Here is a 15,964-nt window from a genome sequence, read left to right on the forward strand (position 1 = left end):
GCCTCAGCCTCCCGAGTAGCTGGGATTGCATCCACCACCACACCTGGCTAATTTTTTTATTTTTAGTAGAGATGGGGTTTGACCATGTTGGCCAGGCTGGTCTCAAACTCCTGACCTCAGGTGATCCGCCTGCCTTGGCCTCCCAAAGTGCTGGGATTACAGGTGTGAGCCGAGCCTTAAGACAGCTTTTAGAAAGACAGATCTATTGTACTACATTGCAATCTAATTTTTCTTACTATTCCATTTCTTCCCTCCCTTCAGGTTGGACTAGTACTACAGTAGATGAATATTTTTATTCTGGAACTCTGACATCATGATTTGTTAATATTTAATGATTTCTGGAACTGCCATTCCAAAGAAGAATAAAAGCACAACTCAAGTGAAATTGAAGTAGTCGATAATCAGAAAAGATGACAAAAGTTCACGTGACATTTGTACGTTTCTAGCTAGAATGTGAAACTTCATCCTTTTTTCACTGTTGACCTATTTGTGGGAGGGATGAAAGGCTACAAAGAGCACATTCTTGTAATTTTCAAATTTTTGCCTGTCTCTTGAAGAGGTATTTTTTCACCCTTAGAAAAGGGACTGTTTTTCTATGGACTAAGTAGAAGTTACAGAGTCATGTAAGAAAACCTTTGCTATTGTGTGGAGATAAATTGCTGCATTTCTGTTTCTTAAGTGATGGTACATTTGTCCATGTAACAGAACAAAAGATCCATTTGGAAATTTTTTTACTGGTATCACCTTACATGGTATCACTGGGAACATTTATGGAATCAACACTTCTGCAGCTCAGTGACAGGTGGTGGTTATTTAAGTGCAGAGCAATATTAAAATGTACTGGTGACTAGTACATGTATTTCTCCATAAGCAGAGTTGCCGAATCAATAAACATACAAGTTTGTACTTTGATCTTCACCAGGTCAGTGGATTGCTTCAAAAGCAGAGTTTTGTGCAAGCACTCACTGTGCTCTCTGTAAGAGTCTGCGGCCGGGCGTGGTGGCTCACGCCTGTAATCCCAGCACTTTGGGAGGCCAAGGTGGGCGGATCACGAGGTCAGGAGATCGAGACCATCCTGGCCAACATGGTGAAACCCTGTCTCTACTAAAAATACAAAAATTAGCTGGGCATGGTGGCGTGTGCCTGTAGTCCCAGCTACTTGGGAGGCTGAGGCAGGAGAATCGCTTGAACCCGAGGCAAGGTTGCAGTGAGCTGAAATCGAGCCACTGCACTCCAGCCTGGGTGACAGAGCGCAAGACTCTGTCTCAAAAAAAAAAAAAAGAAGAGAAAGAGCCTGTATCCGCGACTAACTGGACTTTTCTGCTGTTGTGCAAAGCTTTTCTGCTGTTGTGCAAAGTTCAGTTTCTTCTCAGCAACATCAAGGATATATGAAGAAAAGGAAATAAAAGCTGTAAAGTCAAAAGAGATGCCTGATGGAACTTATTCGTGCTATCAGGGCATTGATAGTTTGAATGTTTTTATTACTTATGCAAAATTGCACATACTCCTCTACGCTGACTTTATCATGAAAACTGTCATGTGTCATGCTAATGGAAAATGTCTTATTTGTAAATAAGTATTCATAATTTTGTTACTGATGGTGTTTTTAATCTAGAATTTGAAAAACTTTCACAGCATACCGATGTGTGTTTATATTGCCAGTAATCCGCGGGAAAAATAAGATGCTAACCAAGACCATGTAGCCTGGCCTCAACTCAGATACCACAAAGTAGATGCCTTGGCTGGGTGCGGTGGCTCACGCCTGTAATCCCAGCACTTTGGGAGGCCAAGGTGGGTGAAATATTTGAGGTCAGGGGTTCAAGACCAGCCTGGCCAACATGGTGAAACCCGGTCTCTACTAAAAATTCAAAAAGAACTAGCTGGGCATGGTGGTGGGTGCCTGTAATCCCAGCTGCTAGGAGGCTGAGGCAGGAGAATCACTTGAACCCAGGAGGCGGAGGTTGCAGTGAGCCAAGATCGTGCCACTGCACTCCAGCCTGGGTGACAGTGCAAGACTCCATCTCAAAAAAAAAAAAAGTAGATGCTTTTCCCTGCCTTTACTGTGCCAGTGCCTAGGATGTTCAGTGCAGACAAAGTTAATTGTTTTAGACATGATGGCATTTCCTTCAAGTTATGAGTCCAGTGAAACTAATCCTATCTTATCCCAGGCAGGGGCCACCAAACTATGGCCTGTGGGTTAAATCCAACCCATTGCTTATTTTTGTATAGCCCACAGGCTAAGAATGTTTTTATTTTCTGGAATGGTTGAGGAGAAAAAGCCAAAAAATGATATCATTTTGTGACATGTGCAAATTACACAAAATTCAAATTCCAGTGTCCCTCAATAAAGTTTTATTGGAACATAGCCATACTTTTTTTTTTTTTAGGACAGGGTCTCACTCTATTGTCCAGGCTAGAATACAGTGGCACAGTCACTGCTCCCTGTAGCCCCAAACTCCTGGGTTAAAATGATCCTCCTGCTTCAGCGTTTTTGAAGAAAAAGAACTAGCTGGGTGTGCATACCACCACGCCTGGCTAAGTTTTTCATGTTTTGTAGAGACAAGGTCTTGCTATGTTTCCCGGGCTGGTCTTTAACTCCTAGCCTCAAGTGATCCTTCTGCCTTGGCCTCCCAAAGTACTGGGATTACAGACATGAGCCACCACTCTTGGCCACAGCCACTTTCATTTACATATTGCCTATGGCTGCTTCACACTACAAAGCTGAGTTGAGTTGTTGTGACAGATTGTGTGGCCTGCAAAGCCCAAGATATTCACTCTCCGGTCTTTTACAGAAAGTTTGTTGACCTTGGTCACTACGAAGGAGTTGAACTCTCCTTTCTATAGGTTGCCATAATTCTAAAGACCAACCCACAGCTGTGACATCCCTGAGACTACCACCAGAGGGCGACTGGGCCCCACAGTAGTGCGTAATTAGGACCTTTCTTGGAGATAATGGAAGACTTGGAATTTCAGATGGTTACATTAGTGTTCGTTCTTAACAGCAGAAAGCCTTCAAGAAACAAAACAGTCCTCATTCACTGGAACAGGGTTTGAGATACCAGCATTAAGTAAAGGAGATTTTGACTTAACCTGGAGTCAAGGCTCTAATTTAGGACTTTACTTCCCACTCATTTTCACGGCACAAAGTCTATACAAAGTAGGTTTTCATATAATTGCAGAATCAGCCAGGCACGGTGGCTCACACCTGTAATCCCTGCATTTTGGGAGGCCGAGGTGAGCAGATCACTTGAGGTCAGGAGTCTGAGACCAGCCTGGCCAACATGGTAAAGCCTCATCTCTACTAAAATTACAAAAACTAGCCGGGCATGGTGGTGTGCACCTGTAATCCCAGCTACTCGGGAGGCTGAGGCAGGAGAATCGCTTGAACCCAGGAGGCGGAGGTTGCAGTGAGCCAGGATCACACCACTGCACTCTAGCCTGGGCAACAGAGTGAGACTATCTCAAAAGTTAAAATAACTGCAGCATTGCCAGTTGGAAATTTTGTCGTGAGCTTACCTCATGGTGACAGTTACACTGCTCCTTTAAAGAGTCATTTACATAATTTGTTATCAAATTATTAACCACTTTTAAATAGAATAACTACATTTGCCTCTATAATTGAAGCAGATTACTAATTAACATTTTCGAGAATTAAACTGCTTGCTTATGAAGTAGCTATTAAAACTAAATTTAAATGCAATAGTGTCTTGTAGATTTAAAACTGCATTGTACTGTACTTTGTCTGTAATGAAAATGTTCTATTCAATAAGGTATCTTTTTTTCTTCTTTTTGGCCAAGATGGCACTAAGTAAAATTTAAATCGAGAGGTGGCATAATCCATGAGTCAGCCAGACTTTCAGCTGGAAAAATCTTTAGTAAATACCTTCCTTCTAAATTATAGAAAGTAACTTCTCCATACACACTGTAAACAGCGGACACTCCTAACAGAGCATTGGTTATGCTCCATTTCCTAACCTGAAGGACTCTTGTCACACGCTCACCTCTGAGAACCCAAGCTCCTCAGTTTTTTTAATCTTCTGGCCACATTTCATTCCAATTACCATCATACCTTTTATACGTTAGATTTCCAAGGAGGTATGTGAATCACGTAATGGGGGTGAACTGTACCCAGTCAAAATAACCTTATCTGACTTTTTCTATGTTTTTGATATTTTCTCTCTAAATATTAAGTCTTTCTCCCAAGCTCATGTCTATTCCTACCTAAAAGTCAAATTGACATGAAGTGAAAAATGATGTGTTGCTTCTGAAGACAATGGATTGCTTGGCATTTGGGTTCTTTCCTTTAAAACTGATAATGCTTCCCCAATTCAGTTCCATCTACCTGACTGACTAGAACATTTACTGTGGCACATTTTCCAGGTTTGATAAGAAAATGCTAAGCATTGTAGGACACAGATATTGTTGCTCACAGGCACTCTACCAGCCTTTGAAAAAGTCAATTTAGGCTGGGCGCAGCTGCTCACAACCTGTAATCCCAGCACTTTGGGAGCACGAGGCAGGTGGATCACGAGGTCAGTTCGAGACCAGCCTGACCAACATGGTGAAACCCCATCTCTACTAAAAATACAAAAAAATGAGCTGGGTGTGGTGGTGGGCACCTGTAATCCCAGCTACTCAGGCGGCTGAGACTGGAGAATCGTTGCATCTGGGTGGCGGAGGTTGCAGTAAGCCGAGATTGCGCCGCTGTGCTCCTGCCTTGGCGACAGAGCGAGACTCTGTCTCAAAAAAAGGCCAGGCACGGTGGCTCACAGCTGTAATCCCAGCACTTTCGGAGGCTGAGATGGGCAAATCATGAAGTCAAAGAGATGGAAACCATCCTGGCCAACATGGTAAAACCCCGTGTCTACTAAAAATACAAAAATTAGCTAGGCATGGTGGTGCGCACCTGTCGTCCTAGATACTCAGGAAGCTGAGGCAGGAGAATTGCTTGAACCCGGGAGGCAGAGGTTGCAGTGAGCCGAGACCGCACCATTGCACTCCAGCCTGGACAACAAGAGTGAAACTGTCTCAAAAAAAAAAAAAAAAAAAAAAAAAGTCAATTTATACATGCATGAACACTACTTTCAATAAACTTCTGTTTGGATATTCCTAATTTTGAATATTTCCTGCACTTAGTATATCTGTGCCATAGTTACAAAGTCTTACGCATTTGAATATTACCAAACAGGACCCTATGAATCTATGTAAATATAACTCATTTTATTAGTTTCAAGGCTTCTTTACAAGGTGTCCTTTTACAAACTGTATGACATGACAAGTTTATGCAAGATTACTTTGGAGTAGCTTTTTTACTTTTGGGTGGTTTCCTTATCTTATTAGGGTTTGGAATCAGTTTCTTTATTTTAAGGGGTTGTAATGTTACAGAAGCCTGCCGACCATCAGCAAGCTTTCTCTTAGGTTTTGACAGATCTTCAAATGAAGTGTCCAAAAGCTCTCTGTCTTGGCTTTCCAGAGGTTCAGTCTCTAAATTTTCCCCAGAATCTTCAATTCTGTCTTGAAGCCATGGTACACTTAAACTGGGGACTCTGGGGATGATGGCTCTTACTTCGTCCACAAAGTCAGTGGTGTTCTTTTTGAACCCCAAGGCTAGAACACATTTTAAGCCAATGACGGGGGCGATTCTCTCACTGAGCCGGGGGACCTGACAGGCAGGGACAGTTCTGCTTAGGCTTAACTGAATCAAATGTGAGGTGATCATGGCAGGCTTGACTGATTTACACACCAGAACTAACAGCAGTTCACTCCTTTCCAGGGCTCTGGTAACTTCGTTAACGCCGATGGCAAGCTGCTTCCTGACGTGTGCAGGTGTCCACCCTGACACTTGCTGCTTAGCATCTGTTTTCTTCTCCTTCAGATTCTCACTAATATCAACAGCAATGCCGCATTTCTCTCTGCTTTCTTTTTTCAGAAAAGGTGTTTTGTTCTTTTTCTTCTTATCTTCAATCTTCTGAAGTCCAATAGCTTTAAGCCTGTCCTCAAGCGTTTTTAGGATGAAGTGCATATCCTCACTCTCCAGAGCACTCCAGCGGATGATGTATGGGTTGTTCAACGATGTCTTCACAACCACAGGTCTCGTCTTACGGACAGATCCCCGCCCCAGTGCTTGAGGAGCTGCAGCCATTTTGAAAATCCTTCCAAGAAGCAAAATGACAACAGAAAAAAATTCATGTTAGTGACAACTGCATGACTTCGGAATATCTTGGTTGTACTCTCTGATTCTTATTTATTTTTTGAGACAGAATTTCACTCTTGTTGCCCAGGCTGGAGTGCAATGGCATAATCTCAGCTCACTGCAACCTCCACCTCCTGGGTTCAAGCGATTCTCCTGCCTCAGCCTCCTGAGTAGCTGGGATTACAGGTGCCCGCCACCAAGCCCAGCTAATGTTTCTACTTTTTTCAGTAGAGACAGGGTTTCACCATGTTGTCCAGGCTGGTCTCAAACTCCTGACCTCAGGTGATCCACCCACCTTGGCCTCCCAAAGTGCTCGGATTACAGGCATGAGCCACTGCGCCCGGCCTGTACTCTGATTCTCGATAAGCTAGAGCAATCCTGATTATATAAGTCCAATTAGGTGAGCATACACTTGTCTTCTTTTTAAAGATTAAGTAATTTTATTTTTCCCCATTTTTCTTACCCCATTTTGAATGCTCTACGGAGGCCCTTTAAAACACTCAGGACTATGGGTGACCAGTGTTTAATTTTCCCCATTTTTTTATATGACTTTGTCTTTATTCCTATACAAGCAATATATGAAAGTTTTAATTATTGCAATCGTAGTAAAATTCCATTTGTCTATTTATTAAAAATATTCTGTTACTACTTGTTCATAATTAACCTTCTAGTGACTGTATGGTATTAATCTTATAACTTGTTACTGTTTTCCAAAATGCTATCTAGTTGGGCTTCCATTCATTCACTCAACAAATATTCTAGGTCTGGCACATTGGCTCATGCCTTCAGTCTCAGAATTTTGGGAGGCTGTGGTGGACAGATCACTTCAGCCCATGAGTTCGAGACCACTCTGAGCAACAAGGAGAAACCCTCTACAAAAAATACATAAATTAGCTAAGTGTGAGGCGTACCTGTAGTCCCAGCTACTTGGGAGGCTGAGGTGGGAGGATCACTTGAGACCAGGAGGTCAAGGCTGCAGTGAGCGTGATCGTGCCACCACACTCCAGCCCAGTAACACATCTGACCCTGTCTGGGGAAAAAAAAAAAAAAAAGATCTGAGCACCTCCAGTGTGCAAGTGGCATTCTAGGTCCTGGGGCTCACAGTAAACAAGACCCGATGTCCACCCACGTAGAGCTCACAATCTGCAAGGACTCTGGTGGCCTCTGCCATTCACAACCAATCAGGTGTGATATTTTAAAGAACTGAACAGTCATCTCATGATTAAAACTTCAAATAACACTGTCATGTCCACTTTTGTAAGTCTCCCCACCTCCCAGGGCCCTAAATTTCTTGAATATCCTCCCTACAGCATTTGATACATATGCAGGCATACACTCCCTTTTCTTTGTGTTTTGAGATGGAGTTTCGCTCTTGTTGCCCAGGCTGGAGTGCAATGGCATGATCTCAGCTCACTGCAACCTCTGCCTCCCAGATTCAAGCGATTCTCCTGCCACAGCCTCCGGACTAGCTGGGATTATAGGTGCCTAACACCGCGCCTGGCTAATTTTTGTATTTTTAGTAGAGATGGGGTTTCACCATGTTGGCCAGGCTGGTCTTGAACTCCTGACCTCAGGTGATCCACCCACCTCGGCTTCCCAGAGTGCTGGGATTACGGGTGCGAGCCACCACTCCCGGCCAGTTCTCCTTTTTAGGGGGACCCCGAGCTGACTTCTCTGGCTGGCAATTTCATGAAGACTATGGAAATGTAATGAAATTTACAGATATTAATCCATTGAGGAAAAATGAGTAGAAGGATGCTTAATGGGGAAAATGTTATAAACTACTGGTCCAGAGGGCATATCCTGTTTATCCTTCCCAGAGGCAACTACACATTCCTTTCTCTTCCCTCAGTTTTCTTCCCTTCCTTCCTGGGGCTCAGCTAGAATCACAGGGACCCACCTGGCAAAACTAAAGGAAGTTATATCCTTTCCATTTATACTACCACTTACTATGCTGGCAGCTGATGTTGAAGGCAAGTGTGTCTGTGCAGTGTATCGCTGTATAAAGCACTCTCTCCATGTATTATTTGCTTCTCACAGCATTCCTATAGAATTCCCCAATGTGTGCATTAGGAAACTGACTCACTGCCTAAAGTCACAAGTAGTTTTCCAAATCCAAGTTTTCTGTTCTTTCAATCCTTGCTACACCTCAAAAATAACCTGTGGCTTCTTAAAACATGCAGATGCTTGGTCCTCAACCCAGATCTACTGAATTGGAATCTTCAAGAGTAAGGCCTGGGCATCTGTGCTTATAAAAAGCTGCCCTAGGCCGGGTGCAGTGGCTCACGCCAAGAACCAAAGCACATTGGGAGCCCAAGACGGGTGGATCACAAGGTCAGAAGTTCGAGACCAGCCTGGCCAATATGGCGAAATCCCGTCTCTACTAAAAAATACAAAAAAATTAGCCAGGCTTGGTGGTGCCTGCCTGTAATCCCAGCTACTCGGAGGCTGAGGCAGGAGAATCTCTTGAACCCGGGAGACGGAGGTTGTAGTGAGCCGAGATAGCGCCACTGCACTCTAGCCTGGGCAACAGCAAGACTCCATATCAAAAAAAAAAAAAAAAAAGTTGCCCTCGTGAATCTGATTCAGAGCCGGAATCAGGAACCACTGGTGTAGGATGGGGTGTTTCCACACTGGACAGCCCCAAGAAAGGGCCCCCTGAGCGCTATTGGTCTCTGATATTCTTCCCAGACACCTTCCCACAGAAAAGCCAAATTCAGCTCCCTGGGGTGAGAGTTAACACCCTGGTCGTCTCGGTACTGCCCACTGCTGGAGACTTCTGGGGCCTAAGCTGCTTCCTTCACAGTGGCCACACTGTGCCCCCTGACTCCATTATCTCTATGCTCCCCTAGAGCTCACGGATTCAGTAAGAAATGTGGCTCATCCAGATGCAATGCAGTGACTGCGAGGGGCTGGCATCAGGTTCAAAGTGGTCAGGAAGAGGGAAATAAGTGGACAGAGGGGTGAAACAAATAGGATGGAGCAGAGCTCTTGCCAACTGCAAGTCAGATCATGTCTCCGCATCCAAACACCACAGAATAAATACTTAAAATCATGCTCAGGAGGGATCGCGAAACAGGCTATAAACTTCTCCCACCTGCAGAATCTGCTGGGGAGATAAAGAGAGCCAAGTAGTCTGGATAAGCATAATCTCACGCAATATAATCCAGAAACAAAGTACTGACTGATAAGATTTCATAGCTTTAGAGAAAGAGAAAAATAGCCTTTACTGAGGGCCCTTTAGAGCTGTCTCAAGAGGCCTCTGCTGCCTCTAGATCAAGGACAAACTCTTTTTACTAGACAGTCTTGCCCTGTCACCTGACAGTAGTGCAGTCGTTCGATCACGGCTCACTGCAGCCTTGAACTCCTGGGTTCAAGCAATCCTCCCACCTCAGCCTCCTGCTGAGTAGCTGGGATTATAGGCGCACACCACCAATCCCAGAAAATTTTTTTAATTTTTAAATTTTCTATATAGGCTGGGCACGGTGGCTCACACCTGTAATCCCAGCACTTTGGGAGGACAAGCTGGACAGATCACTTGAGGTCAGGAGTTCGAGACCAGCCTGGCAAATATGGTAAAACCCAGTCTCTACTAAAAATACAAAAATTAGCCAGGTGTGGTGGTGCACACCGGTAATCCCAGCTACTTGGGTGGGTGGCTGAGGTAGGAGAATTGCTTGAACCCAGGAGGCGGAGGCTGCAATGAGCCGAAATTGCACCACTGCGCTCCAGCCTGGGCAATGGAGTAAGACTCTGTCTCAAAAAAAAAAAAAAAAATTCTATAGAGACAGGGTCTTGCTTTGTTGCCTGGGCTGGTCTTCAACTCCCAGGCTCAGGCGATCCCGTAGCCTCAGCCTCCCCCAAAGTACTGAGATTGCATGCGTGAGCTACCATGCCTCGCCCAAACTCTAATGTGACATAAAAGGCCCTCCACACTCCAGCCTCAATCTCCCAATAGCCTCTTTCTCCTTAGGCCCCACCAAGCACAAGGCCTCAACACCAAACCACATACTATTTAATGAAGCCAGCATTTTCCCATCTTCAAGTCTTTATACACATTAGTCCCTCTGCCTGGAATACCTCTCCCACCCGCAGCCGCAGGCCCCTTCCTTTCTTCAACAAATATTTATGGATTATCCGCGATGTGCCAGGCCACAAAGATTAAGTATTTTTTGTCACAGACCTCAGTGAGCTTAGACTCCACGAGGAAAAAATTTTAGCAGGTAATTATACAACAAAGCCTGATGCACATTAAGGTCAGGGAACAGTATGCTTAGGGAACACCCAGCAGAGGCCTAGCTTAGTTGAGGGGGGTGGGAAAAGGCAATCCTCATAGAGGAACTGCAGGGTTTTTTTTGTTTTTTTGAGACAGAGTCTCATTCTGCCGCCAGGCTGAAGTGCAGTGGCACAATCTCGGCTCACTGCATCCTCCGCCTCCAGGGTTCAAGCGATTCTCCTGCCTCAGCCTCTCAAGTAGCTGGGACTACAGGCACGGGCCATCACGCCCGGCTAATTCTTGTATTTTTAGTAGAGACGGGGTTTCACCATGTTGGCCAGGATGGTCTCGATCTCCTGACTTTGTGATCCGCCCGCCTCGGCCTCCCAAAGTGCTGGGACTACAGGCGTGAGCCACTGCGCCCGGCTGGACCTCTTAACCTACATCTAAACAATGCCTACCAAAGGAAGTATGGAGTAAAGAAAAGTATCTCAGCATTAAAAGAAATAAATTGGCTGGCGAGGTGGCTCACGCCTGTAATCCCAGCACTTTGGGAGGTCCAGGCGGGCGGATCACTTGAGGCCAGGAGATCGAGACTAGCCTGACCAACATGGTGACCCGTCTCTACTAAAAATACGAAAATTAGCCGGGCGTGGTGGCACGCGCCTGTAGTCCCAGCTACTCGGGAGGCTGAGGCAGGAGAATCGCTTGAACCCGGCAGGCGGAGGTTGCAGTGAGCCGGAATCGCGCCACTGCACTCCAGCCTGGGCGACTGCTATGTCTCAAAAAAAAAAAAAAAAAAAAAAAAAAAAAAAGCAAGTTCAAGTAAGTTCAATGTGGCTGGGGCAGAGATGCTAGAGAAAGCGGTGAGAAACTAGGAAAGGTGGGTAAGGACCAGAAAATGAAGACGTTTGCAAGCCTTCCAGTGTGAAGCAACTTTAACATCTAAAGCAGAGGTGTCGTGATTAGAAAGACGTTATAGATCTTTGTGGATCTGGGCAAAGGAAGAGTCCTTGAACAGCAAAGACGCTCCTGGAGTCGTCCAGGTTAGAAATGACGGTGGCCTGCACTAGAGATGCCGCAGAAAGGACGGGAGAAAAATACATGTTAGTCAGAAAAGAAGGTAGACTCTCCCGACACAGTAGTGACCAGCTGGGAGTAAAGTTGAGAACGGTATTGGTGGTGACTCCCGGTTTCTGGATCCCGCCGGTAGCTGAGAGGCGATGGCCGACCCAAAGCTCACCTCCCCACTGCACGCCGACCCTGGATCGAGTACCTTAGTGCTTTACTATTTAGCACACGGAAGAGTTGTTCTGTTGTCCGTGTCTCCTTGGAGACCGTGGAGAACAGACGGGCTGGCGTGGGGTTTTCGCTTTGTACTCCTGGTGCCCAGCCGGCGCTGCAATCCAGCAGAGGAGCCGGACCAGAGGCGCGGAAGCTCTGGGTGCACGCGCCCGGCCCGGGACTGGGCGGCCCAACCGGGAGGGCGGCGGGTCCTGCGGCCACGCAAGAGGCGTTGGGGAAGCAGCGGAGACCCTGCGTGAGCGCGGGCTTCGGCCTCCAGATTCCGCAGAGTCCCGGGCCCGATCCCCTTGGGGCTGGCCTCCTGCCCTACGTGGGCCCCGCGCGCCCACCTGGAACTCACGATGGCGAATCCGTAGTCACCGGAAGGCAACAGCACCGGCTCCCAGTGCGCCTGCGCCGCGCGTGCGCAGAGCCCTCGCCTCCCGGCCTCCCCTCCCAGACGCGACGGGGCGAGGAGGAAGCGCTCGAGCACTGCAGGTTTCGTTATCCTGTGTTAGGTCACTCCGGAGAGGGGGAAGCGGCCCACAGCGTCGCGCGACCGGAAACGACACAACGAAGCCCCATCTTTTAGACTCGAGTTTAGGCCCCGGGGTGGAGTCTCCGAACCGGGCCCCCTACAGCGGCAGTGCGCAGGCGCGAGGTCTGTATAGCGAGACCATGGGGTTGCCCGGGTAACCAGACGCTCAGGACTTGGACCGTCCAGTTGTTCGGAGGCCAGCCTACAGCCAATGGTATCCCGAGGGCTCGCTCTCTCTGGTCATTTGTGCTCCCCTCTCTCTTCTAATCCAGTTTCTACCTTTCAGTGCCTTGGAGTCTTAGCCCTCTATCTCTATTCGCTTTTCTGTATTTGCTTTGCCTCAGGGACGCACAACCCCAGCCCCTGTCCCAGTGAGCCCGTCGCCATGGAATCCCTGCAGACTCCCCAGCACCGTGAAAATCAAGATAAAAGGGAGAAGGAGTGTGGGGTAAAACACATGCCTATGGGAAATAATGCAGGGAATCTTGAGCCCCGAAAAGAGAAAGGCAGTAACAGTTGCCTTGAGTTCAGCAACAGCTGCCCAGAATATCCCGTCCAGTGTCCACTGTGGCTGCTCCAAGCAATGGAGACTAAAGTTACCATCGGAGTCGCTGCAAAGTCGGGGACAAGTGATGAAGCGGCCGAATAACATTTTAAAGCTCAGAAATCTGGATCTGTTGATCTACCCTTGGCCAGAACTTAGAAGACTGCAGGTTGCTTCTGACCTAATGAGCCTCCTCCTTCTCCCCGCTTTTTCCGGCCTCACTTGGGCCCCCTTCCTTTTCCTCTTCTACATATCTGCCTCCTTTTCTCAATCTCCTCACTGTTCATTTTGTTTCCTATTTTCTGGTATAGTTTTTGTGGTTTCTTTCTTTTATTTATTATTATTATTGTTGTTGTTGAGACAGAGTTTCGCCCTTGTTGCCCAGGCTGGAGTGCAATGGCGCGATCCTGGCTCACTCCAGCCAACGCCTCACAGGTTCAAGCGATTCTCCTGCCTCAGCCTCCGGAATAGCTGGGATTACAGGCATGGGCCACCAGCCCAGCTAATTTTTGTGTTTAGTAGAGACGGTGTTTCACCGTGTTAGTCAGGCTGGTCTCGAACTCCTGACCTCAGGTGATCCGCCTGCCTTGGCCTTCCAAAGTGCTGGGATTACAGGCATGAGACACTGTGCCCAGCCTCTATGATTTCAATTTTCATGTTTAAGTACCTGTGTAGAACCTAACTGTCCATAAAGCAAACACAACAAAAAAAAGATTTGGCTTTTGGTCAAAGATTATTGGCGGTTACACAGTGTAAATTGCAATATGATTTTTATCACAATTAGAAAGATTAAAAAGAGATGACAGTGAGTTTGTGAGAACAGGTTTGTGTTTCATAAAATGAATTGTGTGAGTTCGCTATGATGAACTGCAAGCAGTTTGCATTTCCAAAGACAAATACAGACACACGGGTCTAATTAAAATGCTAAAGTAATGGGAAGGAGACATCCATACGTTTTTGTCCCCCTAAGGTTCCAGATTTACAGTTTGAGCATCATCTCGGCTTACATTTTCTCTATGGAAAACATCAGCCATTACATTACTTGGCTCTCGGTTGAAATCCTAACTTCATCAACTGAAGATATTATGACCTAGGCAAGTTCATTAACCTCCTCTATGAAGTGATAAAAATAGTATCTCTTGTGAGGATTAGAAGAGATGTTCCTCTGTGCTAAGATGATTATTATATGCGGAACACATAGTTAAGTGCTTGATGAATTGAACTATGGTGAATCCAGTCTCAACCATGGCAAAACTAAGTTAATAAAAATGAAACATAACCTGTATTATTTTAGTGCTTGTGTTTTATTTTAAAACTAGCAGTATAATTTCCACAAGGATTTTGCTAAAATTAACAAGTACATTTCGAAAGTAATTTCTGTCCCTCTTGTATCACACAAACATTACAACCAAAAAGTAAAAAACATTCTCCCGTGACCCAATCACACGCGTTTTTTTCTTTAGTGTTCCCTTCTACTTTGTTTCACATATGTGCATGCTTTTACATTAAAATAATACAGATTAAATTTTCTGATTTTCTTTACACATAACATTTTTCATGTTTCTGAAATTATTACTTTACATATTTGATATCCTATTCTGAAGAATCGGTTTTTTTCTTTTTGTGGAGGGGGAGACAGGGTCTTGCTCTGTTGCTGAGGCTAAAGTGCAGTGGCACCATCTCAGCTCACTGCAACCTCCTCCCAAGCTCAAGTGATCCTCCCACCTCAGCCTCCTGAGTAGCTGGGACTACAGGAGCATGCCACCACGCCTGGATAATTTTTATACTTTTTGTAGAGGTAGGGTCTTGCCATGTTGCTCAGGCTGGTCTCAAACTCCTAGGCTCAAGTAATGCTCCTACCTCGGCCTCCCAGCTACCACACCTGCCAGTTTTACTTTTTAATGACAGTTGTTTTATCCTGTAAAATCTGTTTGGTCTTTGAATATTAGAGCTTTCTTTTTATATTAATTCTAGAATTGGACTACTGTTTGATTTGTATGCTTTCATTATTTGACAATGACTTAAGATTCTGAGTGATGGCCGGCTGTGGTGGCTCACACCTGTAATCCCAGCACTTTGGGAGGCTGAGGCAGGAGGATTGCTTGAGCCCAGGAGTTCAAGACCAGCCTAGGCAACATGATGAAACCCCGTCTTTACAGAAAAAAAAAAATTAGCTGGGCATGGTGGTGTGTGCCTGTAGTCCCAGCTACTCCTGAGGCTGAGGCAGGAGGATTGCTTGGGCATAGAAGGTGGAGGCTACAGTGAGCTGTGATCACACCACTGCACTCCAGTCTGGGCAACAGAGTGAGACCCTGTCTCCAAAACAAATAAATAAAAAGATTCTGAGTAATAAATTATATCATTAGCCACAATCCTTTGATGAAATAAGTGGAGGTCCCAACAAGAAAATTTGTCAATAGAATGTAAGGGAATTGACCACCAGATTCTTCTTTTCCTCCATGGTATTCTGACCTTAACTCTGTGTGTGTGTGTGTGTGTGTGTGTGTGTGTGTTATATAACAGTAGTTGTTATGTAAACAATTCATTATTTTAAATCAGTAACTAAGAATGAACTTTAATGATGAGATGCAAAATGAATACTGAAAGCTTTACTAATTGGAACTGTATCGTACTCCAAAGAATATCTGTGTCCACAGAGACAAGTCAAGGTGAGGAGTTTCAAGCAGTTAAGCAATTCGCAGGCCTCACAAAACAGCAAAATCAAGACCAACATGATGTCAGCTCCCTGCATCTCTAATCCCATGGGACAGCATTCCCAATCTCAGAGGTCAGATGACAGGTGTCATGAGTGGTGGGTCACTTTGTTGAGGAACAAACTGTAAACTTCACAAGCAGTTCTACAGATTTACACAGAAGCCTGTGGCTCTGTCCTAAAGTGGAGCAGGTTGTAGGGGTGCGGAGAAAGGAGTGGAAGATGGAAAGCCCTAGTCTCAACTAAACTAGGGACACAGATGAGAAACACCCTTGTGAGACTCTCCCACAAGATAGGGAAGCCCTGTGGGCAAGGTCATCCCTGAGCTGAACAGGAAGCTCCCTGACGTGGCCTTTTGTGTCCCCACTGCCATTGTGTCAGTTGTGGGCCTGACCTGCCATCTGGAAAAACCTGCCAAATAGGATGACATCAGGAAGGTGGTGAAGCAGGCTTCAGAGGGGTCCTCAAGGGCATCC

At 45.7% G+C, this 15,964-nt stretch overlaps 2 protein-coding genes and 1 non-coding gene across 4 annotated transcripts in view; 2 read left to right on the forward strand and 1 right to left on the reverse strand.

Annotated features, from left to right (window-relative positions):
* The window catches only part of NMT2 (N-myristoyltransferase 2), a 63,355-nt gene extending 58,605 nt beyond the window's left edge, over nt 1-4,750 (forward strand). The window contains exon 12 of the mRNA XM_030819256.1: nt 262-4,750. Within this exon, the coding sequence (XP_030675116.1) occupies nt 262-282 (21 nt within the window). The 3' untranslated portion in view covers nt 283-4,750. The remainder of the gene's footprint in view (nt 1-261) is intronic.
* Nucleotides 4,751-5,199: 449 nt separating this feature from the next.
* RPP38 (ribonuclease P/MRP subunit p38) lies at nt 5,200-12,300 on the reverse strand. Of its 2 annotated transcripts, none has more exons than XM_004089062.3 (2): nt 11,686-12,300; nt 5,200-6,152 (listed from the first exon to the last, which is right to left on the reverse strand). In XM_004089062.3, exon 2 carries the CDS (start codon nt 6,140-6,142, stop codon nt 5,291-5,293), a length of 852 nt encoding a protein of 283 aa, XP_004089110.1. In that variant the 5' UTR covers nt 6,143-6,152; nt 11,686-12,300; the 3' UTR covers nt 5,200-5,290. The 2 variants fall into 2 exon arrangements, with proteins under 2 accessions (XP_004089110.1, XP_030675118.1); XM_030819258.1 differs by having other exon boundaries at nt 12,044-12,249.
* Nucleotides 12,301-12,616: 316 nt separating this feature from the next.
* RPP38-DT lies at nt 12,617-13,086 on the forward strand. The gene has a single exon (XR_004031759.1). It is a non-coding gene; the product is annotated as an RPP38 divergent transcript (transcript).
* The last annotated feature ends 2,878 nt before the right edge of the window (nt 13,087-15,964 follow it).

This window comes from Nomascus leucogenys, chromosome 9 (assembly GCF_006542625.1).
Source record: "Nomascus leucogenys isolate Asia chromosome 9, Asia_NLE_v1, whole genome shotgun sequence".
In the NCBI taxonomy this organism is placed as follows: domain Eukaryota; kingdom Metazoa; phylum Chordata; class Mammalia; order Primates; family Hylobatidae; genus Nomascus; species Nomascus leucogenys.